Here is a 25,374-nt window from a genome sequence, read left to right on the forward strand (position 1 = left end):
GCTTTTGTCTTGACCGCTGTTTCCCGACTTGGAAGAGAAATAAATGTATTATACAGAACTTTACTAGGCTTAGGATACACACAAATACCAGAAATTAAGAGATTTACTAATTTGATTGATTCCACTCTAGGCATCAACGGTCTTGAAGAACCGACTGCTTTAGATTTTCTTAACGCTCATTGTAAGAAGTGGGTTGTACTTCGACCACATCATCATACAGATGTTTTATTTTCTATGGATCAGGTAGGGATCCAAGCTCAAAGGTTAATCGTACAAGCTGCTAACAGCTATACTGTAATGATCCAGACTTATGCATCAAGATTGGCCACTGCAGCCATTCTGGTTGCTTGTGACCTCATGAAAGAGAACGTTGGTAAACTCTTTCCAGAACTTCAAATATCTTGTTCTGTTGACGAAGTACGCGAGATTAACGTTTCAATGAACTGGTTCCGAAGTGTTCATCATGATAACATGATTCGTAACAAAGCTAAGCCAGTGCTGCACAGTTCTCATTGTAATTAAATTACTTGTTTACTAACACAACTTTCAGTCTTTTCTTTCAGATTGTTTTAGAGATAGTACAGTATTTTAATAGTACAATAATGTAATAAAATTAATAGTGTAATACTAATAGTAATATGATAATAAAAAATGATAATAATAGTGGAATCATGTTTTTTAAATAGTTAGAAATATTAGAATATTTTAATCGAGTGTAAACAGAGTGTTATAAAAATACAGTAGTTTAATAGTAGTTTAATAAATAATAACAGACCTAGTATAATATTAATAATATATAATCGTGTAATGGTTAATAAATTTTGATGTGAACAATCCTACCACTGAACCCATTTTCCACAATATTTTTCTTGGGGTGCCAGACCGAATCTGTTAGCAATGTGAAAGTAGCCTTAATATGGAGTAAGTTCTGGAATATACCCGTGGCATACTCAATAGGTGCCATAATATGCAACAATATCCAAAATAGTAGGACTACATTAAACCTCATTAACAGGCCTAGTATAATATTAATAATATATAATCGTGTAATGGTTAATAATGTAATAAAACATGCTGATGATACACATGATATTATCAATAATAATAATATAAGACCTAGTTTAATAAAGTATTTGGATGCAGCTATTGTTTTTAACAACATGACTATGTGGCGTAGGTTTTATTTTTATATATTTATATTTATATAAACAAATCAGGCAAAGAACATTAATTCTAAACCGCTCGGTGAAATACTGAAATTAATTAATTCATACTAATAATTAATTTGAAACGATAAAGATGAGGATATAAGGAATTGAATTAAATAACTGACAAATAGCAGTAACAATAGTAAATAACTTAATAAATTAAAAAATAATAATTAGTGATTTTAAATTAATTGAAAAAGATAATCTAATTAATTTATTTTTATTATTTAAACTAAAATAAAGGGTATAATAAATGATGAGAATAATATAGTATATAATAATAATTATTATTATTAATATATAATTTTGATATTAATACATTAAGTATATAAATCAACCTATTCTAAAATGATAAGCTCTGTTTAGTTTAGTACTTTAAACAATTAAAAAACTGTAAGTATTAAAAATATAACTTATCAACTTAAAATATAAAAAAATTATGATATAATAATACTATCTAATAAATAAAATAATATTTAAAATAATATTAATTTGTGAAATTAAACATATAACTTAATTCTCATCCATACCTTTAATAAAAATATAACCTCAATATTAAAATATCAACAAAGTTAAAACAACTTAATCTAGTTTAATTTTAAATATATAATACAAATAATAATGATATTTAAAATAAATATTAAATCATGAAAGCAAAAATAAAACTTACAATATATACAAATACAATAATATACAAAATACAATTAGAAAAAAAAGCAATGTAATTTAATAAAAAATTAATAAAAAAAAAAAATTGGGGTGTAAAAAGTCATCTTTGACTTGCCAACCTCACTTCCTCGCAGTGCACCCTGGGAAACTTTATCTAAAGTGATAAAGGCAAACGAGGCTCTGGCTTTCAATTAATAAAAATGTAAATGCATGTAATTGTTATGATTTTCAACACTTTGTTGTAGAAGGATTTAAAAAAATGATGTAGACATCAGAAGAAGAAGTGAAATAAACAATCAAAAAATAAAGATTTATAATATAGTTCAGATAAGTTATGTTATGTGTCTTGTTTTATAATTATAACATGAATAAAAGGTTTTTTGTTGATAGCTTTAGTTTCTAAGTGTATTATTTTAATTATTTTTATATCTTGTACCACACCATGGCATGCATTATTTTCTCCTATTTTAATGATTGAAGATTAAAAGTACTATTACATACTCTGCTTTTTGTCGGTAAATATTTTGAGCATTTTGTTTACGATACACTGATTAATGTTCAATTCAAGATGTAAGTAGCAGATAAAATAATTGAATAAAGTGTTTAACTCATGAAAATATATTTTTATTCATAAACATTCATTACTTACTAAATAATTACTCTCATTTTTATCATCCTTACCATCATCAACATAAACAATTTTTTAGAATTGAAATTATTATCATGACAGCAATGTGAATACTACCGTATGTGGGCATATCACACTTATGGCCAAACCAAGTTTGATAGTGTAGAGAGAGCTTTAAAGTGGTTTTTAATTCATTAATTAATAATTCATTCGATGCTAAAAGTATTACTTTGTTAATGGATAAAAATACCGGACACAAGACTAGAAATACAAACATTGATAGATAATATTGAATTATTTATATTTTTATTTACAGGATAATAATTATATATCATTATTTAAATATTTAAAATTAACTGTAAAATTACCTTAAAAGAAAGTAGATTGCTAACTGACAGTCAAAAGATTAAAGGTATTATACTATTATCATAAATTAAAGATTAAAAGAAACTTCAAATGTGTTGGCTGGAATTATTGTTGTTGAGATTAATTTAGGAAGACTTTATTAACTACTGTCTACAGTCTGTAGGCCTACTGACGTCTTCAGGATGTCAGCACGATTGGATTAGGTTAGAGATTACTTTTTTCTTAGTTTTATACTGTACATTTTAAGGGCCTGTTTCATTTTCAAATGATGAGTTAAATCTAACCCCTAGCCATCAGCACAAGCTCGTTGGTTTAGTATAAACAGCCAGAGATCAGCAGTGATCTAGAGGTTGTGGGTTCGAGTTCCACCCAACGATTACTTGCTGTTCTCAATGTTTTTACATCATTTATATACCAAACATTTTTTCAATAAAATAAGGAAAATCGGTATAAACAGGAAGTGGTTACTGTAAAACTAAATCAAATATACAATAGTACTTGAGCTGTGCTTGTGTGTATAAATAACAAATTACTCATTCGTCTCTTTACCGTCCAGCTGTTATAGTAAAATCTTTTTGATTGTGTATACCGCCCTCGAGAAAACATCATGAAGTCAGGTTACGTAACTGAGAATTTAACTGCCTCTCCTTTGCCAACATGCTACGAGTGTGGTTACGAAATGCTTCGTATTCCTGAAGAAAATCAAAAAAATGTGTGCATAGCTGATTCAATTTTGTTAATAAACAATTGAAATATATAGTTACATAGTTATATACAGACCAGGCATGTTGTGTAATTTTCCATCTCTATTTAAATACATGTGCAACTTCTAATTTGTTCTTAATTTCTAAAATTTAATTACCAAGGCCCAAAGTACAAGTGAGTGCATTATAAAGTGACTGATTTGAAGCAGAAAACAATTTGTCACATTCCATTTACAACCTGAAGAACAGTGACAAAAATCTTACCATTCGGAGTTGTTTGATTGCTTTTTCTGCCTCGTCTCTTTCTTTTTTCATTTTAATAACTTGCAAATTACTTGACACTGCTGCTTCTTCTCGTCTTAAAATGAAAAATATTGATTTATCAAACATATAGTAAAATATCTCTTTACATCCACATTTTCAGCCATAGCCAATGAAATACATAGGTCTACACTAAACTGCTGAGTAAAAAATAAAGATTTCGACCACAACTGCAAAAGTAGAAGTAGAATGGTTGAACATGGTTGACCATATTATGTAAAGTTTTATATCAGCATGGTTGTCCACGTGTCTAGAAACAGTGGGAGATCCTGGATTTTGAAATAGTGGGGTCCATAGCTTAAAAATGGCAAAAAGTCCTAAACTGAATGTTCTATCTTTTGCATTGTCAATTTAGAAATCCCCTCACACAATGATAACAGAATTTCCTTTAAACTAATAGCATCATTTAATTAAATAGCAAACATGTTTAGACAATTAAAAACCACAAAACAATTGCATATTTACTTTGACATTGAAAACTAAACACAGTAGTTATAGTGAAAAGTTTTTAAACAACGCAAACATAATTAATACTGCTGTAAATGTTAATATATACAAAATACTAATACTACAAATATATACTGTACAGTAATACAATAAACATCAGGTTGTGAGAAAAATAGTAAAGCTGTGTCCTTATAGCGCTGAATACTTCTATTTATAGTAATTGCAAGAACTTTTAAAGTACAGTGTACAAGCCTGTAGCAAGAATTGTTACAGGGGGAGGGGAAATCTTCATGAGCTTTTGGCTAGTTGGACCTAATTTACCCACTCCCACTGTTGGTCTCTAGTTTGAAAGAAGTAATAAGAGAAAAATCAGCCTGGCTATGTGCTTGGTGTATAGAATAAACAAATTAATATACAGTAAGAAGTGAATACAATTTACCTGTGATATGAAACTAGCCTTAACTTATAATGTCTACTGTAAAACTAAATAAAAATGTTTCATTTTAATAAAACTATTTATAAATTATAAAAAATTAATAAAATAAGAAAAAAATTAATATTTCATATTATTAGGATGTGTAAAATGTGTCCTGGACAACAATCAATCTTTTTCCTAATAAATACAGTAATATTAAATAATATTTCAAATAAATGTTTTGTATAATAAGATAATAAAATACACTTCTTACTCAAATTTGTCCTCCATTCTCTGCACTTCTTTTTCTGCAATTTGTATTTGGTTTTGAAGAATTTTTATTTCTTTCTGTTTGCCCTACAAAAGTAAAATTATTCAAGTGTGTTTTACTAGTGAATCCAAAGGTGTTCCGTCTCTTTCCCCACCTTTTTTGAGGTAATTTATTGAGAGGGAAGACACACATTCTCCCTGTTCATCCTGTAGCCACCTAACATCTTGGTTCTGGCCATGTGTTTTAATTAGACCGGGAAAAAACCAGGTGTGTATAGTACAACACCCTCAAATTGCCAACAAAAAAACCCATGAATAAAAATACCTGGATAAGTTTTCCACGTTGCATGGACAATTGTAATAACTCATCTCTTTCTTTTGTCAGTTTTTCCATTTTAATTATCTGATTGTTCTCTGCGGAATCACCCTTCATCTTCAATTTACTATTAACTTCTGCAAACGCTAGTTGGAAAGAAATAAATAATCTGATTATTTTGTGATGATAATTACCTATCGCAAGGTAGAAGGAATCATTATGATAATTTGCATGCGTTGCTAGACAGGTGTCCTTTGTTATTGTTCTATTTTCTTTCAAGGTCACACGTCCGTTTTCCATGGAAAGTGAAAGGAATACGAGGATGGTGTCATGTGGGAGAGACGTTTGTACGGCCCACTATTAGTATTACATTTTCCTTTCGAGGGGTGTCCATATTGGGAATAATGGCATATATAGAGTCTATACAGGTAGGGATCTCAAGAAATAAACTAATGTAATTGTACAGATGGTTATTAACTGTACAGTACATTGAAAACGAAACAATTATAGTATTTCATGGTGGTCTAGAGGTGTGAATCTCAGGCTAGAGTGATCTGCGGTCTTGGGTTTGAGTCCCATCTGAGTACAGGTTATGTACTGAGCATTCAGTACAATAACATCTGAGTTAAGTAGAGATTTGAAAAGTAGGATTTTTAGGATTAAATAGTTACCCTTTAATTCTTGCTCCAACTGCTCAATTTTCTTCTGAAGAACGAGAAGATCGCCTGATAATGTTTTCCGTTGACGTGCAATTTCAGATTCTTTTTCTGCCAACTCAGTTTGAAAATTGCTAAACAAGAACAAGAAAAAAACATATAAATTTAATATAAAATTATAATAATTGATATAAATTATTCATTGGGCTCTTTTAACATTATATTTCATCCATCATCCATGTTTCTGTATTTGTGATTTGTGAGACGAGTCTGTTGCTATTAGCTGATTTTGTCCTCAAGAAAAGAAGGTGTCAAAGGCTGATTAAGGCCAACAATGTGGCACATATACTCATCATAATCACACAGTGTGCGTTACCTGCATAATGTCTTTGTTTCTGCTAATTGGTCTTTCAAATGTTCTACTTGAGTTTGGAGTGTTTTAATTTCTCTATCCTTTTGAATGAGTTTTGCGGAAAACAAGTTTTTATTTTCCTTTATCAATCTTGAATTTTCTTCTCTTAATCTTTCATTTTGTTGCTTGTATTCATCTTTAAACCGGATCATTTCCACATGGTTTTCAGCAAGTTCATTAAACCGTGTTTCCAGCAAAGTGTTCCTTTTAAGTTCTGTGTCAATCATTTTTTGTGCTCGTTCCCGGAAAAGTTCCATTTCTGTGTTTACCCTTTCAAGCGTTTTTGATCGCACTAGAGCTTCGTCAGCTCTTTTCTTCAAGATGCATATTAGTTGGCTCTGTTCGTCAATTCTTGATCGGAGCATTGCATTTTCAGACTTGTCATCACTGGAAAGACTTTTCAGCTTTTCCAGGCTTAGTCTCATGTCATCAACATCCTGAAAAAGAAGTGCAGACTCATCTAATCATCCATTAATAAATAACATATTAGATATATATAATAAAGTCTAGGCCTAGGCCTAGCCTTTTTTAGGCCTTTATTTACCCTTTAGCCAGGATAGCCAGCAAATGCAAGCTATTTATTTCAATAAATGAGGCCTAGGCCTAGCTAGGCTAGGCCTATAGGCCCCTACTGTAGCTAGTACACTAGCCTAGCAACTGTAACTGTAAGTCCTCTACTCTACTGGCTTACCAGGCCAGGACCAGCATTTAAGCCTCTATGCTACTCACATAAACAAGGCTTACTAGTAACCCTACCTAGCCTACTAGGCCTAGGCCCTAGGCCTAGTTAGGCTTTAGGCCTAGCTAGTAAGGTCACTCCCCAGCCACCAGGCAGGCTACCTGCCTGTCCTACCTAGCCTAGGCTAGGCCAGGGAACATTTTCGCCAGTGTAGCGTAGCAAAAAGCTATACAAAACAACCTTATTGCTACACATTTTGAAAATTGTGTAGCAAAAAATACAATACAAAACTATGTTTCTCGACTTAAAAATCAGTTTGATTAGCAATATTGCTAAACAAAATTTTTTAATGAAAATTTTCCCTGTAGGCTAGCTACTACTAGGCCTAGCTAGGCCCTAGCCTAGGCCTAGGCTAGGCCTAGGCCTAAGTTAGGCCAACCTAGGCCTAGCCTAGCTACACAGCAATACCTACCTCCCTGCCTGTCACATAAAAGTAAATCTAAAATAAAGTAAAATCAGACATACCTGCTTGCTCTCGGAAACCAAATTACTTACATTCTTGGATGATTTGGGGGAAGACATGATTGTTACCACAGTTATCTGAATGAAAGAAGACTGTTTACAGTTTCTAAGGACCAACTCCGTATGGCGCGCTATCAGTGCATTTTTAATTGTTTGTTGAGAATAGCAAATACAGAAATATTTTTTACCAAAAACATCAGTTAACAGTTAACTACATAGACAACAGAAAAAAACCTTAATTGCAATTCGCTATGTTTATATAATATTTTATTATAACAACAAGGATACACATCAAATATTTTTGCTTTGATTAAATGAAAAACATTGTTAAAAAAACATACTGATCACACAGGTTAAGACCTAATAAGTGTAAATTTTTCTAGGACTATCAGATTCCGATTAAAATAATTAATTCTTTTTTGTATGTTTAAAAACATAAAAGACCACAAAAGCAGTGCATGGATCACTTTCGGTACAAGCTGCATGCCTATTGCGTCAATAACACACTAGATATCTAAAATTAAAAGAAGGGCTAAAATCTTTTAAAAATGACACAAACAAAAAAATTATAAAACTGATAATACTAAACAGTATACATACAATAAATATGATATTCACAATATTATACAAACGACCAATCAAAACATTACATTATGATTATAGTTAATTCTCATACCATTTATGTAATTATCTACCTATATTATTGAAAATAAAAATAAAAGTAGGTGAGATTCTTGATTTACTTTTTAATAATATAAAAACTGTAAAATAAAACCCTACATTATTATATGTAAAATATACAAACATTTTATATAATTTAGAAATAATATCATTAATTTGATTACTGTATTTAAATATTAACACTGTGTACAATATGTACAATACATAAAGTTAGATAAATAACTTTTAGTAAAAATAAACATAATAATAATACTATAAAATGTCAATAAAAATAATGGACACGCTGGATCAGGACCAAGCAATACAATTTGGATCCAATCCTGGGAGCGGCCCGGAACCTAATCGTAAGTGTAAATGGGGTCTTAGTTAGTTGCAAAAAAAACACTTCAAGAAATAAAGATAAAACTTCAAACTTGTTTAATCTTTCCATTAAAAAGCATGAAAATGTTTTAACTTACATAATTGATGTATGTACTTACAAGAGCATTTTTAAACCTACCTGAAATGCCTTACATACAAAATGTTTAAACTTACATGAGTTTTTATACATACATGAATTGTTGACTTACATCATGAGAATGTTTAAACTTACATGAGAATTTTTATACATAAAATGTCTTCACTTACATGAGAATGTTTAAACTTACATGATCATTTTTTACTTACTGTCATTAATATTTTTATACATGAGAAATTGAACATGGCCTATCTTTTGGAACAAAGCTAAAATAATAATACCCTTTAGTATAATTTCTATTGCAGCTAAACTAAAGTGTAGACTACATGTTATGTTTAGGTGCGAGTACTATAAATGATAAAATAAAGTTCCTCATCAGGCACTGCACCAACTTTGTTTGTAAACGGTGACACTATCTACATGCTGTATATTACTGCCTATCAAACTCTGGAGTTTAACACAAATATCATAACACTGCAGATTAACTACCACACTAAAATATCAACAAAATTTATTATTATTTTATCATTTATAGTATTAAAATGAAATTATTAAAACTTATTCTCTTAGATAGTTTAGAAAATTATTATACAAAAATTATGACTATAATTACCCACATAATAAAAATCTACTAAATACTGTATAAATCAATGATATCCTAAATAAAAATTATACTTTTATTTTTTTCTTTTATATTTATTCAATCAGCATATAAATACACAAACATTCCATGATAAATATTACCATACATGATAATAAAGCAGTAATTTCATGTGCAAATTATTAAAAATATGATATTAATTGCAGGATAAGAAGCTTAACAATTAGACTTTTTCATCCTGGGTATTGACTAGCAAGTTCTCATTTGCTATTGGTTCGTTGGATGTCGTAAGCGGCTTGGCTGGTGTCATATCTTCTGATTCATCAGTCTTGTCACTGCCGTCCTGTTGAAACCAGTTAGGCTTTTGAACCTGGCTAGTATTTGGTGATAACACCCTGGATTCTGGTATTGAAGTTATATTGCGGTCATGAAGCTGAAGAAACAAACAAAAACGAAGACATAAATTTTAATTTAAAGTTTTCAGTACAAAACGAAAATGAAGATGGCTAGTAGTTTTAAATTGGCATCAGTAACAGAAAAATTATTACATGGAATTTTGAAAAGGACAAACAAAGCTGGCAAAAGAAAACATCTTCTTCACTAAAGCATGATCTCATTTGATGGAATAGATATTAACAAAACCCAGGCAACGTCAACATATATACTCTGTGCCTCTCAAAGCTTTTAAAACATTTAAGGTAAATTTACACAATCCCAGTAATGGTAAGCAGTAAACAGTAAGGGAAAACAAAAATATAATCTTTACACAAAACACAGAGCTGACAGGTGGTTCAGTGGCAAGATAGTTTTCTATCACAATCGATACAAACCATCACATGTATCAAATACAATCACCTTGGATAAGATGTTCATAAAATGTCATTCTTAAAAAGATAACGTTCCATTTTCGGCCCAGATAAATATACTCAATACTGACAAAGTTGATCAAATAATTTAGTAAACAATACATAATTTTAAACTTAAATTTGTACTGTACAGATAATTGTAACTAGATGGTACGCTCGCTTCGCTCGTGTACCATCTAGGTCGTGCCCACAGATGGTTCTCGAATACATAGTAATTTCAGCGTAACAAAACTGGCGATTTCAAATGTACGTACCGCAGGACTATAATACATTGTCGTTTACAGAAACGAATAAATAGACACGATGATTTATGTAGTCAACTAAAATTAGCACCCTGGGAATTACTCCCGAAGGAGAAACTTATCACAAAATTAGTCCAAATTTTTGATTTGGACTCATTTAAAGAAACCCAATTTGTGTTTTGTATGTAACATTAAGGTTGAGGGACGGGAAAGCGGATAGGTACAAAGAGGAACAATTTTTAAATATATTCTTTATCCACTCAGTAAATATTTTTTTCATGTTTTATAGGCCTATAAATTATATACCTCTAAATACAGTAAAACATTTGCGATATAATACTTTGTTAAAACTTTCACTGTCATAATCGATTGAATCAAGTGAGGACCAAAAATAGTTAATAGGTATTTACAGTATTTTTCAAAGTATTGCAAGTTTATTCTCAAAGGGACCATATATTTACCTACCGTATGTGTTAAACCAAGGGCTCATAAATTTACCTACTTGTGTTAAACCAAACTCTGGCAGACTGAGAGATTGGGATGTTCCATTCATCGCAAATCAATACATTTGTATAATCGTATATTAAATCTATCAAAATAGTATTTTTTTAAGAAAATCGGCCTGTCTTCAACATTATGATGCTGTACTCTAGCTGTTCAACCGGTTTTCAGCTATTAAAAACAATTATCGTAGGAGGAGATAGGAAAATGCGAAGCCTCCTTGCATTTTTGTGGCGGGTATTTTTTAAGATGGACATCCATTAGACAGTGTATACCACGATCGGAAAACACCCCTATTTGGGGCAAATCGTTGAACCTAAATTCGTTTTAATCGTCAATAACTAATTATCTAACTTAATTTAATTAGTAAACAGGGTTACATCAGGTGGTTAAAATCAGTACCGAAAGTACGAACCAACTTTATATACCATCGAGTAAACATTCTAGAAGTAAGGCGCGATTTACCGAATTTTGCCCTTACGTAAATTTATATATAGATTATTAGGATTTTCATTTTGTAATGCAAAAAATACAATACATATTTACCTGATGCATGTACATTGCACTGAAATTCATATCAAGTGTTTGGAAATTATCAGAGGCTGAGCTTGTTCCGGCTGTAGGCTGGGGAATCTGTAGGCTACCTGAGCCACCTATACTTCCTTGTAGATGTCCTGTACTTTGAATACTGTAAAAAGAATCATACAAATTTGTCTTATAGACATAGACATATATATACTTTAGTTGTCAAAAGATATTAAAATACTTAATCAAAAGAAAAACATTTAATACATTTAAATACAACAAAAACAAAATATTGCAACATTTAATATACCGCCCTTTTTTCCAGTATGTACCAGAAATGAGCTGGTATTTATATAGGAATTATTTTCAGCATATCTCCATTCACATTTGACCGTCTTTCAAAGGATATATAGTTAGGATACACTACACAGTACCATACATTAAAACAACAAAAAATACTGTGCAAATGTCCATACACGATGCATTGAATGAATATCAAATGTCATCCTCAGCACATAAAAATAGGGAAATATACTTTAATATCTACACAATATTACTAGTTCTCTAGGTTGTCTGATGTATGTTTCTCTTACAACAATGCCAAAATTAATATATATTAAACCATTAAAATAACATACCTGCTAAGTAAGCCTGAACTCTCCTCTGAAATAGGGCCTTCAATTGTGCTTATGCCTCCTTTAACCTTTGGTTTAGCCCCAGGCTGTGCTATTCTTACACTTGGAAAAAAGGAAAGTGGTGGCTGGCCAAGTGGGGTCTGTACCCCTGCTGGCAATTGCTGCTGAACAGCTAAACTGCTTAGGATACTATTGTACTGAAAATACAATTTTTATATGATTATTTATTTATTATCTATATAAATAATAATTCTATAATATGGGGTTCTTACACACAGCTATTATGTTTAAGAGTTTGATTCTAGAGTGTCACATGTCAGTAAAGTGTCCAATCATACATACCCCTTCAATAGATGTAATTGAATGAATAGACGTTGCCAATGCTGTGTTCTGGGCATCCAGAGTACTCATTAACTGCATGTCTTGATGAGCTACAACACACAAATAATAACAAAATACTGGATAAATAATAAATAGAATCAAAAGCTGGGGATAGGAACAGCTCAATTTGATCTTTTTTTTTATTTTAAACTACTATGTCCATACACATTCTACACTGTTTGAAAAACCACCCCTTGACTTAATAAAGTCTGTTACCCCTGACCTCTTGCAATTTTTGTTCACCACTTAACCTAATCATATTCTTGCCATTCGCCCTGTGACCACTTAACCTAATCAAACTCTTGCCATTCGCTCTGTGACCCCTGACCTCTCCAAATTTTATCTGTCACCCTTTGACCTTTCATTGATGTACCTTACCTTGATCCTTAAGAGCACCAATGAATTTACTACTCTGCTGCGGTGGTTTCCACTTTGGATTTGTCATCTATAAGTAAATCGAAAAATCATCAAATTTTGGTTTAAATCTTTTTCAAAAGGGTAAGAATTGTAATTGCAATTATTTTTTTAGTTATAAGAATATGCTAACCACGCTTTTTCGTCATTTGACAGCTAACCAAGTCACTGTAGAGGTACTGTAGCTTAGTGGTTTAACTGGCTTACTGATCCCAGATCCTTAGTTCAAATATAAAGCTCCGTCACTATCAAATTTTATGTAACAAAAAAATGTGATGGGCCCATTATATGCACACGATGATGTCCTATTACTACCATATTTAGGAACATCACAATTGTTTGTCAAACTAGTTTGATAGTGTAGACAGAGCTTAATAGAGCACTGCCTAATAGTATGTCTCACATAATATTTAGAGTCCAATATTTAGAGTTGGATTGTTACCTATGTCATGTGCTTGTTGCTTGTTGTGTCAAAATACATTTTAAAACTACATTATTTGGCTAATTTATATATTCAATGTGAACTTACAGTGAAATGCATGAGTGACAGTTCAGTCTTGCCATCTTCTGCTTGTTGATATTGACTTGATTCTGTCTTTCCTTCAGACATCCACTGAAAGCAAAATTAAAAAATATAAAGTCGTAAGATGGTTTCTCGAATGTTCGTAAAATCAAAGCGGTACTGGGTATGACCAACTAGCATTCTTGTTACCAACTAGCCATTCATTCATAGAAGTACTGCGGTAGCAGCCTATCTGTACGGCGACTATATAATGGACCCGAGACATGACTAACCACGACTTTTAGTTCAAAGAAGATAGAATGTTGCTATGAAGAGTTGTATGTAGAATTATTGTTTGAATTTACACTGAAAGCAAAATCAAAACATTTAAAGTACTAGTAGAATATTAATATTTAGTCAGCATTAGCTTATACGCTTGAAAATAAGAGGAAAATAACTGTACCAAAAGTAATATAAAGTACCAGCAGGAAAACTAATATTTGTTGGACATATACACTTGAAATTAGGTGGAAAATAACTGTACCTTTGCATTTCCATGTCTTCTAACATCCATCTCAGCAAAAGAACACACATCTCCAACACCTACTACATCTACTGTAAAGTTATGGTAGAAATCAACAATATCCAAGGCTCTCTTTCTCACACTGAAGCATAATATGAATGGTGTTACAATTGGACTTACAAGTTCCTCTAGATAGTATACCTGTATTAATAAAAATGGAAAATGATTAATATTAGAACGTCATTAAAGACAATTAAATATAAACCATTCTATAAACCAAGCAAATATGCACATAATTATGATACACAGTAGAAAATCTATACATAAAAATATGGGTGTTCCAAAGTAGAGTGAGTGGACAAGCAGTTAAGACAGTGGAACTGTAATACATAATCAGCCACAGTTTGGGGCACACTTGCTTAATGGTTCTCTGGTGGTAGAACTGATTACATACTTTACTGCCTTATACCTTATGTATTCAGCACTTTTGTACATCAGCTGGATAAAGTCAAACAAACGAATTGTACTTACAAATTTATATTGAAAAAGTTGCGAGAATTCATTACGGACTCTTGACGTGTGAGCATTGCCTTTCCAATTGTCTGGCATGTAATGAATCTGAGCTAGGATACTTTGTATCAATGTTTCTGGACACCAAATCATGTTCTTGAAAAAAAAATAATAAATTGCTTGTTCAGAGCTAATGATTGTGACATCCTATATTCAAAAGATGCTGTTTGTTTAAGAGACAAGAACTTTGCAAAATCACTAGCATACAAAGTTTGTTTGTTTGTTTGATATCAAATTCTGATTTATTTTACAAACACCACAATTTCTACAGTACAAACGAACCTGACAAATGTTTAAGTCCACTATATACTAACATCACATAAAAATGAGAGTAATGGAAGATGTCAATAACTTAAACAGGTGGACAACCTTTAGATAAATTGGGAAAAGATACAGAAAGTCACACAAAGTAAAGTAATAGTTTTATAAACATTCTTACCTCATCAGGTATGAAAGTTCTGCAGACAGTTACAACCAAACCTAAGCATAACAGAAATGTGAGATAAGAATTGAACAAAACCAGATTTACTAGACTAAAGTTAAAAATTGATCAGCTAAACGATCATACTAACTAGGATGCCTTATAGGATGATACAGCTAGGAATGGAATATAATATGTAATCTGTCTTTGGAATTTCTAAAGTGGAATTTTCAATGCAGATTATTTTTATCTGTAATAAATTCACTGATTTAATTGCTATATGTAATTAATTGTTGAATTGTAATTGCATTTACCAAGTAATGTCATTAGTGTTAGTACATGTTCCACAGTTAATACATCTTCATCATAAACTGTGAGAATAATTAAAACTGCTAAAATAGATCCAGCGAAAAATGCCAAATTCCTGCAAAGAAAAAGATAAAATAAATAATTAGACATTCATAATTGATATTCATAATTTCTTTTATAATGTGGAGCTTTCAATTTATGACAATCAACAGGAACCTATAAACTTACTGTGCAATAACTGTTAGTATACTGGACATAAATGCATTCAAGTATTTAGTAGCTGGTTTGTAACCACGATTTAACCTGAAAAAAAAAATAGTTAAAAAAAAGTAATGAGGACTTGCAGTGTAAATTTCTTTCTGGATGTTTTACTTTAATCTTTTGATTTAAGTTTTTTGCTTATTTTATTTGTATTTCTATTGAGATCCAGCTACTGATACATACAGCATTGTCATTTTTCAATTTTCTATTGATTTACAAATCAAGTAATGATGATATGTGCAGTCAATATTATTGTATGCTGATGGTAGTGCTGGTGATGGAAGTGGTAACAATGATGATAGGGTGAAAGCTAATAATGCTTGAGACTAGTGTTAGTAGCAAACTAGTGTTTGCAAACTCTGAGTTAGCCACAGTTTGGAAAAGGTTGTGTTTACTGTAGGCCATTCATCCAAGGCAATCCAACAACAGGATGCTGAGCTTGCCTTGCCAAGTTAGAAACTCGTAACAGTCCTTTAAACTTATGTCTGGCTGAGACAAATATCAATAGTACTGTACTATATACATATTCTATGCACTGTGTCTGTTAACCAAACATTTGAGGAAGCCAATTGGCCAATTGAAATCCAGTCACAAATTTAGGGGGCTTGAAAATGATCAAATCCTTTGATCTCCAGAGCTCAGCATTCTGTCATTAGATTGCTTTGGTCCATCTGAGGTGCACATAACTACACTTCTCACTGGAAAACTCAAAGTTTGCAAACAAAGGTCTGCTAGGTATAAAACTTTATAACCGATTCACAAGTGTATACCAACCTAGCTTGGTATTCATGGTCCAACTCATTGAAATGTCTCAAGTAAAGTCTACCATATGATGACCTGCAATTGTAAGTAAAAGTTTAAGTCAACAATACATAATACTTTATGTCACCCATATACACATGAAATACTCTAGACAAACAAAGTATTTTCTTTGATTTGATGTGCACTAAACATGGAAATTCCAAACCATGAAGGTAGCACCATAAACATGTAAAAATACTTAGTATATCCTATGTGTTTCTTCAAATAACAAATTTAGGCCTAAATACAGGTCAAATTAGCAATTGAAATTATGCTACCCATCTCTTGTATGATCAACAGTGAAAACTCATGAGGTAGATTTTGCTATGCACACATGACATCACAGCAATTTACGGTGACGGCTGTACGAGGGCATGGCAAAATCACAAATTTTGCAATTTTTTTTTTTGTATTATTATGAATTCACGATTGATTGAATATGAAAAAGTTCACAAAAAATAAGTTGATATGTAAGAAGAATATGATCTCATATCTTGGTTGTTTGCTTGATGAAGACCTGTCTGGAGAATCTATGGTTCAAAAAGTTCTTAGTAAGACTAATTCAAGACTTAAATTTTTGTATAGACATTCTGCATGTCTAAATTTCTTTTCTCGTAAAATTCTATGTTCGGCACTGATCACTTGTCACTTTGACTATGCATGTTGCTCCTGGTTTTCCGGTGTTTCTAAAAAACTTAAACAAAGACTCCAAACCAGTCAAAATAAAGTTGCTAGGTTTATATTAAATAAAAATAATCGTGCACATATTGGTAAAGACGAACTGAACCAAATCGGTCAATTATGTCTAGAGGATAGAATTTGCCAACTCAAACTTAATCATGTTCATAAGATTTTTTATGGAAAATCAGTACCTTATTTGACTGAAAAGTTTCAAAGAGTTTCATCTAACCACCATTATATGACTAGAAGTAGTGTCAATGGTTTTTCAGTTCCTAAATCTGATAGTCAGATATCTAAAACGTTTTATTATACAGGCATAAAGGCATGGAATAACCTACCTCATTCCATTCAACAAATAGAAAACAAATTTAATTTTAAGAAAAATGTTAAATCACATTTCTGTTCTACCAAATAATTTTATAAGTCAATCATAATCTTTAATTTAACTTGTTTTTTATATTATTGTTTTTGTAATATTTACGTGTTTAATGCAATACTTTGTAATGTTTATATTTTTTATTTTAGATTGTAAAAGGATCCCAATGGAAATAAGCTGATAAGCTTTTTGGGCTATCCTGGAAAGTCTTTTATAAATGTATTATTTGTAATGTCCGTAATTTGTGTTATCACTTTGTATGTATTTTTTATGATGATTTTCCAAATAAATTCAAATCAAATCAAATCAAATCACAAGAAACAAAAAATCATTTAATTAACTAATTAATACATTGTCAAAATATGGTTCTCGGTAAAGTTGTCCTTTAGTAAATTATTTCTTACCACTTTCTTGCACCGAGGAGTGCTGGATCTCTTTTTATCAGGTCCGCATAATGGAAAAATGAATACAAAACTTGCCATAGAAGAATAAATGGGCAGAGTACAAAGTTTGCAATGCCAATCCACAGAATGTGTTTAGATAATCTAATAAAAAGATAGATAACACAGATTAGTATGGTCACAGTTATCGAACATTTTTAAGTGTCAGTAAAATTTGTTCTAAGCAATGGTAATGCGACACCAATCTCGTGAAGCTCCATCATATGTATGAGAATGCTTAGGTCAGAACACAATACATCGTGAGAATCAAGATAAAATATGTTTGTCCGCACTGCACAATGTTTTAATTTTTGTCTAGTTTAAAGCTTTGTCTGCACTATCAAACTTTACTTTATGTGACAACAAAATTTTATGTGCCCATAAATGGATATGATGATGTCATATCACTATCATATTTGGGCACATCACCACCATATCTAAACACATACACACTTTTGTTGTCAAACTAGTTTGATAGTGTAGACAGAGCTTATAACATTTATCAATACCGATCAAAGTTTCACTTACTCTTCTGCCAATTTTTCTCTGTTAGAAGATCGTTTAAACTCCTCACGCAAATGCCAATAATTCTTGAATGGCGCCCATGGTCCCCCTTGATAACAACAACAAAACTATCATTTATTAGCAAGAAAATATAATATGAGCATTGTGCAAAGAAGAAAGAAAAAGCAAAATTCATAAATATTAAAATAGTAAATTTGTAATGGGGAGGCTTTGCATGAATTTTTAAAAGAAAAACAATTATTAAAATACTTACAAAATAATATTATCTCAAGATTGTATTTCAGTCCATTAGACAGATATACACTGAAATAAATTACATTTTATTAATAAATTATAAACATGCTATTCACATAAAGATGCTCTTTCTTTTAAATACATAAACCAATGGGATGCATTATGGAATATATCTGTTTTCCATTACTCTATATTTATTCATTCACAACTTGTTATTATTCAATCTTATAGCCTCTTGATTGACTCACTTCATTAATCTGATTGGCTCAATGCATAACTAATCTGATTGGCTCAATGCATAACTAATCTGATTGACTCACTGATTGGATGTGACTATTTCATTTCATTCATTTTATTCATCAAAAAAACATAAAAATCACAAAACATGTCAAAGAAAGATAAAATGCTAAAAGATGAAAAGGATCAACAACAAAAACTAAAAGCTTGTACAAGGTTGAAGACCTAAAAAAACTAACAGCTAAAACTATAAAAGGATATATAAAATATATTAACATATAAAAAATAAAATAACAATGACATCGGCAGAATTTAAGATTTGTACTTATTAATTAGATTCAACTTATACAATTTTTTAAAAACATTGATGGATTTTGCATTTTTAATAGTCATATCTAAGTTGTTCCAGACATGAGGACCCGAAACAGCAATACTATGACTTGTAGAAACTAGTCTTCAAAGAGGAGGTCGAAGTTTACATTTTCCTCTAGTATTGTACTTATGACCATTACCATCAGTAAAATTTTTAAGGTTTAAAAATCGTAAATCAGGATATTTCAATATTCGGAACATAAAAATGCCAATTTGGTAATTATGAATATCGTCAATTTTTAATACATTATGTATGTAGAAGAGAGGACTTGTTGGTGCACGGTAATCAGACCAAGTTATAGCTCGTATCGCTTTTTTCTGGAGTTTAACAAGTTTATCAGTATAAGAAGCATATGAATTAAACCAAATAATGTTACAATAGCTGATAAGAGGTTGCATAAGTGACTTATAGATTGAAAGGAGTGCACTTAAAGGAAGGTAGTGATGAATTTTGAAAAGTAAACTAACATATTTAGATATTTTTGAAGTAGTGAGATCAATATGTGTTTTAAAATTAACAAATTCGTCAACAAAGACTTCTAAAAACTTATAGTAATTTGTTTGGGATATAGATTTATCAGCAATTTTAATGGATATATTATTAACATTAATTTTACTTCTTTTAGTTTAAAACTATTTTAAAACTCCCTCATTGGCTGACTATTTGTAACTCATTGGCGAACTCCTAAAAGGTTGCTAATATATTTATTTATGAATTAATAAATGTGGAAAAATATGTAATGTTTATTACTTAATAAAATAAGTGCATTATACTCACACTTCACCTAGAAAGGGAACTCTAAACTTAAGAGGTAATAGAGATTTATTAACCATAGCAACCATGTAATTCTTAAATCGCAAAATTCTGTGGTAGATATCTGTAAATAATAGAAATAAAAGAAGAGTTATAAATAATTGGAACAAATATTTTAGATTATTTATCTGGTATTTAGATACTATTATAACGGTGGGTGTCAAAGACTTGGATGGAAAAAATAAAGATACTTGTTGGTATCCACAGTGTTCTTGGGTGGGTATGCTGAAATTAGGCAAAAAACAGTTACATCCATGGGTTTGTGTTTTAAATTAAATTATAGTGACATTACATTAACAGACCCATGTGGGGGTCGAGGTTCCTATTTGTGTGAAGTTATGGGTTTGTGTTTATTGGTGTGAACATATTATTATCTGTACTGGTGAGTGGGATCCTAAAAAAGACTTATCACTGACCTAACTCTGTTAAATCTTCTTTGTGTATACACATCCTCTGTTCAATTTGCACACGTTGCACTCTCTGAAGAACACTATGCCAAGTGTGATTTGGTAAATCATCCTACAATGTCAATTGAACAAATAATCTTTTTTAATTAAATAATTGATTAATATTCATACTGATATTGAACTCTCATTTCCACAAAAGTGAGTCATTATTTCTTGAAAAGAATTTATAGAATTATTAAAGTTTACGAGTCTTGGAATTACAGGCCAAGGCTACTGTAACTCTAAGGTAATGTTTATTTGTAATAGTAATTGGAAGTACTGCTAATTTTAGTGCTGCTATTGCTATTTTTAGTGCTGCTATTGCTATATTTAGTGCTGCTATTGCTATTTTTAGCACTGATATTTCTATTTTTAGCACTGATATTTCTATTTTTAGTGCTGCTATTGCTATTTTTAGTGCTGCTATTGCTATATTTAGTGCTGATATTTCTATTTTTAGCACTGATATTTCTATTTTTAGCACTGATATTGCTATTTTTAGCACTGCTATTGCTATTTTTAGCACTGATATTTCTATTTTTAGCACTGATATTTCTATTTTTAGCACTGCTATTGCTATTTTTAGCACTGATATTGCTATTTTTGGTGCTGCTATTGTTATTAATAAAATGGTGTGAAAATAAACACTTGAGTACAAAAAATTAAACAAAAGAACTTACAGTTTGAATTTTGAGAGCAGTAAGAAAGAAGGAGCGTATTTCCCAATACTTCAATGCATTGTAGACGACACGGGTGAAACGATGCAACCAAAAAATGATTGCTATTATTAAACTGATAACTAATACTGGATCTAAACTATAAAAAAAAAATTTAAAAAAAGATTTAACATGATAAACCTATATAAATAATATAAACATAAATGGTATTCATCACTGGATTTTCCAAGATATAGGCACATACTGTAATTATTAATGTTAATCTAAATATTCTAAAATGAATATGAACATCAACAGAGACCAGGGAGGACATGAACTGAGCCACATCTACGATGACTTAATAAAAAGGGACACCCGAGCATCCAAAGGGGGACACCAGCAGAAAGCTGAACATCAGACGAGAGATGGCGCAATTCACCGAACTATGACGAATGACAGAACATCATGTCAACGTCATTTGCGTGACCAAGGCTACTGAAGTAGCTGAAACGTAGCAAGTAAGTACATTGTCGACTGGTTTAACCAAAAAGTTAACATTTATTTACTAAATATTCTAAATATATTATTACAAAATAATATTGTAAGACAGATATAAAAAGGTATACAAGTCAACATGTACATGTACAAATTAGTTCTTTATCTAGAGATAGACTAGTTTGATATAGAAATTATATACTAATGTTAAAACAAACTTATAAATTAAGAAATTATAATAAAGACAAATTACAAACAAAGAGGTCATAGTGATAAGTTACATAACAGAGCATTATCATTTTTACCATAAATACTGTAGAGAAGAAATTGAAAAACATGAAAAGTGTATTAGAAGAAAGCTACACCATACTTACTGACTAAAACATTGGTTTAATGGTTCAATTGTATCTGATATTGTTGTTTTGTTGTGTAAACCGTTTACTTTTTCACCAAACAGTACAGGATAATTAACACATTGTAGCATGAATAACGAGAACATCACAATGAATATAAATTGCCTAAAATAAAAAAAAAGGTTATTATTATTGTTCGAATGGTTTCTATATTGAATTTGAAATTTAACGAAAAGCACATGTTTAATAAAGTGTGAAATATCTACTAGCCTATTTAAAATTCAAATTGCATTTATTTATGTCCAGAAGACAAAGAAATTAAACATTGAAATTTAAAAGCAATATAAATTGAGATTTTCTATGCATCAACATTATCACTCAATCAAGAAGTACCAACATTGAAAACAAGTTAGAGGTTTGGCTACTTTTAATAAGGATTGATAACAAGACTAGAGGTGACAGAATTATAGTAAAAATTAGTAAAAAAAAGGCTTTCAAGATGAGACAAAGCTTTACTGTATTTTCTTTCACATATAAATAAACATGAAAATAAATTTACTACCAGGGCCTCTGTTAAACATGTTGTATACTTTTATTATTTACTACACAATAATATGACAAAAAAAAAAATTATCTTACACAAGTTCTAATATTTGTGAGAGCATCATGCAGGCATAGCCATGTTTCTGATGGTACTGGTAAATGTAAACAAAACTATTAAGGTGAAATTAGCTTTGAAAATAAAAACTTTTTTCATGAAAAGGATATTGGTTTATATTGTACAGTGAACGCTAACCTTTGGCATTATAGTTTCATGGAAAATTTTCATTATGGAGAGTTTCGTTTTGGATAGTTGCTTTTAACTATGTAAATCTGTCTAGCAATTTAAAATAATTAAAACATTATGTATGATTTGAAAATAATGTTGCCTTTTAATTTTGGGCATTTTTTAAAAATTTTCCTGATTAAAATACAGACATCATTACAATCAACAATGTTTGAATACAGAGAACCTAATGTACTTACTCATAGTATGGTGAAAGGGCTTACGTAGGCCCATATTGTGGAACAGATTTCTTAAGTGGATATAAAACAGCTTTTTTATTAAATTTGTTCTGCTGTACCCAGCATAACAAATGCTGTTAGAAAAATTATTTGTTTATCTGCGCTATATAAAAAAAAGTTGATTCAGATACCGTGATATTTTCTAATGTTTATTTAATAGATTGTTTATCTTACAAAATTAATCCAATAAAAATTGAACAACATAAAAATTCAAAGGATATTCTAGTGAAAAATTCATCCAGGTTCTCAATATGATTCCATGGAGCTGAAAGAAAAAAGAACAATGCATGAATTTTATGGCTTACATTAGATTGGATAATACAATTGAAGTTGGGTAACTTATTACTGATAAGTTCACTATCACATTAAAATGAGGTTATCTTCATCTAGTAATATAAATGTAGGTGTGTAAAGTGAATGTTACAGTGTATTAACCTCAAATTGATGGACAGTAGTGCCAGATATGTGAGGAACGTGCAAGGAGATACTTAAAGTATGGTAGGCTACAATGCAAATGTCAAGCCATCTGATGTACGGAACAGTATAATGCTATAAATAATTTCTTTGTTTGGAACTTTTTTAATTCTTCTATGAACTGTTCTGAAGTAGAACAAAAACCAGAGTCCTGATGGTCGTATTGAACAATCACACTTACTCTATGTGAGATATTTGACTTAAATACTGAATATTTTATTTAAATAATTTTTATTATGAAACTCAATAAATATAATATATAATTTCTCTTGTGGTAATGCAAATTATGTTTAGTGTGTGTGTTACCATGTGTACACTTTTTACAACAAATTAAGTGAATTTATTTTTTACAGCAATTTTAGAACAATTGTGAATTAATTATTGTATTAAGTCTGTACTTATTTCACCTTTTCCATTATCAGGAACATGATGGTCCAAGACATTTCTTTCATCTGGTGGTGAATCATCGTCGTCATGGAAGGTTTCCAGTCTTCGATACCCTGTCTCTAGATGTTCCATCTTTCCCTACGTTTAACACCCACTCCAAGAATCACCACTTCTGTTGTTTAATGGTTACTAAAAAAGTAAATAAAAAATAATAATTTGGTATATACAAACAAATGCAGTTGCAGATTTGAAGTTTAGTCCATAAGCATGGACATTCAGTACCAAACAAACCAGATAATTATTTAATTTTAAAAATTTGTTGGCAAAAAAATATTTAAGATTTATTTATTAATTTAAAACATTTAAATAAAAAAAACAATAATTCAAAGATGTTTACAAAACAGATTTGAGCAAATAATATTTTTTTTTTTTAAGATTTATTAATTTAAAACATTTATATAAAGAATTGGCAACTCTCAACATTTTAAAATCATGCCTTAATTGTGTGTGATTTCAACAATGGAAATTGTGCAAGAACCAATTATGATAAATTAAAATTCTGTGACATTTCTTGTTACAAGTATTAATTACTTTCATTTTGCTTATAACCAATTATGAGTAATTTTGTCATCCGATTTCTCATTTCTCTGACTAAAAAACCCAAAATTTAAATGCTGTGAACGTTTTTTAAATTATTACTTGCATTTATGCTTATAAATATGCACAGTGTAGGCCTATAACTTAATTGTTTGTTTATATAAAATTATAGACATTCATAATAACACAGTTTGCTTATAAATATTTACAGAGTATAACTTAACTTTTTAATCATTGAGTTATATAAGATTGTAAGCATAATTATTAACATTTAATAATAACAATTTAATTACTTAAATGCTTTGTCTCTCTTTACAGTCTCACTCAGTCTTTGTTTGCTTTTTTTATGTGTTTGCATACTTTTTGAGGTACTTACTGACTTAAATTAAAATATAATTTTATATAGGCCTAATAGGCGAGTGATGATATTGATAATACAGTAAGTAATAGAAGTACTTAAAATTATTATAAGAGGATTGGGACTAAGCCTAGCTAGCCTTCTACTCTAGCAGTATTTTAGGCCTATACACACTTACTATCTAGCCTAAGCCTAGAGTCTACTCTATGAATGGTTTTTGGCCAGGCACACAGGCCAAACAACAAGCAGTCAGTCACAACAACAAAACAAGAAAACTTCGTTTGCGAGTTCATTTTATTTAGCTATAAATAATTGTATAATTTTTCATATAATAAGATGCACAGTTCACTGTTATTAGCTACACTGTGTTATAAATGAAGTGGAACTATTACTTACTGCATTTATAGTTATGTTTTATGATGAATATAAATAGAAAAGGACGTAAAATCCGTTTTCTCAATAAAATACCAGTGACGAAATGTTTACAAATTATATTGACCTTTAGCCTAGATTAAGGAACGGCAAAATTTTATTAATTATTTTAACAGTGTAAAATAGAAA

The 25,374-nt window shown here is 30.5% G+C and overlaps 2 protein-coding genes across 2 annotated transcripts; both read right to left on the reverse strand.

Moving 5' to 3' along the window:
- Positions 1 to 2,608: 2,608 nt before the first annotated feature.
- On the reverse strand, positions 2,609 to 7,722 carry LOC140055195 (coiled-coil domain-containing protein 89-like). The gene is made up of 7 exons (XM_072100449.1): positions 7,617 to 7,722; positions 6,377 to 6,849; positions 6,016 to 6,134; positions 5,354 to 5,490; positions 5,033 to 5,115; positions 3,840 to 3,933; positions 2,609 to 3,563 (listed from the first exon to the last, which is right to left on the reverse strand). Exons 1-7 carry the CDS (start codon positions 7,671 to 7,673, stop codon positions 3,477 to 3,479), a joined length of 1,050 nt encoding a protein of 349 aa, XP_071956550.1. The 5' UTR covers positions 7,674 to 7,722; the 3' UTR covers positions 2,609 to 3,476.
- Positions 7,723 to 7,903: 181 nt separating this feature from the next.
- LOC140055128 (autophagy-related protein 9A-like) lies at positions 7,904 to 25,279 on the reverse strand. The gene is made up of 23 exons (XM_072100350.1): positions 25,210 to 25,279; positions 23,879 to 24,047; positions 23,217 to 23,262; positions 22,572 to 22,634; positions 21,954 to 22,097; positions 21,109 to 21,244; positions 20,399 to 20,501; positions 19,947 to 20,046; positions 18,579 to 18,628; positions 18,329 to 18,413; positions 17,765 to 17,905; positions 16,277 to 16,339; positions 15,470 to 15,544; positions 15,247 to 15,356; positions 14,951 to 14,991; positions 14,473 to 14,607; positions 13,963 to 14,142; positions 13,446 to 13,529; positions 12,881 to 12,947; positions 12,464 to 12,552; positions 12,125 to 12,318; positions 11,508 to 11,649; positions 7,904 to 9,785 (listed from the first exon to the last, which is right to left on the reverse strand). The coding sequence occupies exons 2-23, from the start codon at positions 23,988 to 23,990 to the stop codon at positions 9,576 to 9,578; spliced, it is 2,370 nt and encodes a 789-aa protein (XP_071956451.1). The 5' UTR covers positions 23,991 to 24,047; positions 25,210 to 25,279; the 3' UTR covers positions 7,904 to 9,575.
- Positions 25,280 to 25,374: the final 95 nt, after the last annotated feature.

The sequence above is a fragment of the Antedon mediterranea genome, chromosome 1 (assembly GCF_964355755.1).
Source record: "Antedon mediterranea chromosome 1, ecAntMedi1.1, whole genome shotgun sequence".
Taxonomy (NCBI): domain Eukaryota; kingdom Metazoa; phylum Echinodermata; class Crinoidea; order Comatulida; family Antedonidae; genus Antedon; species Antedon mediterranea.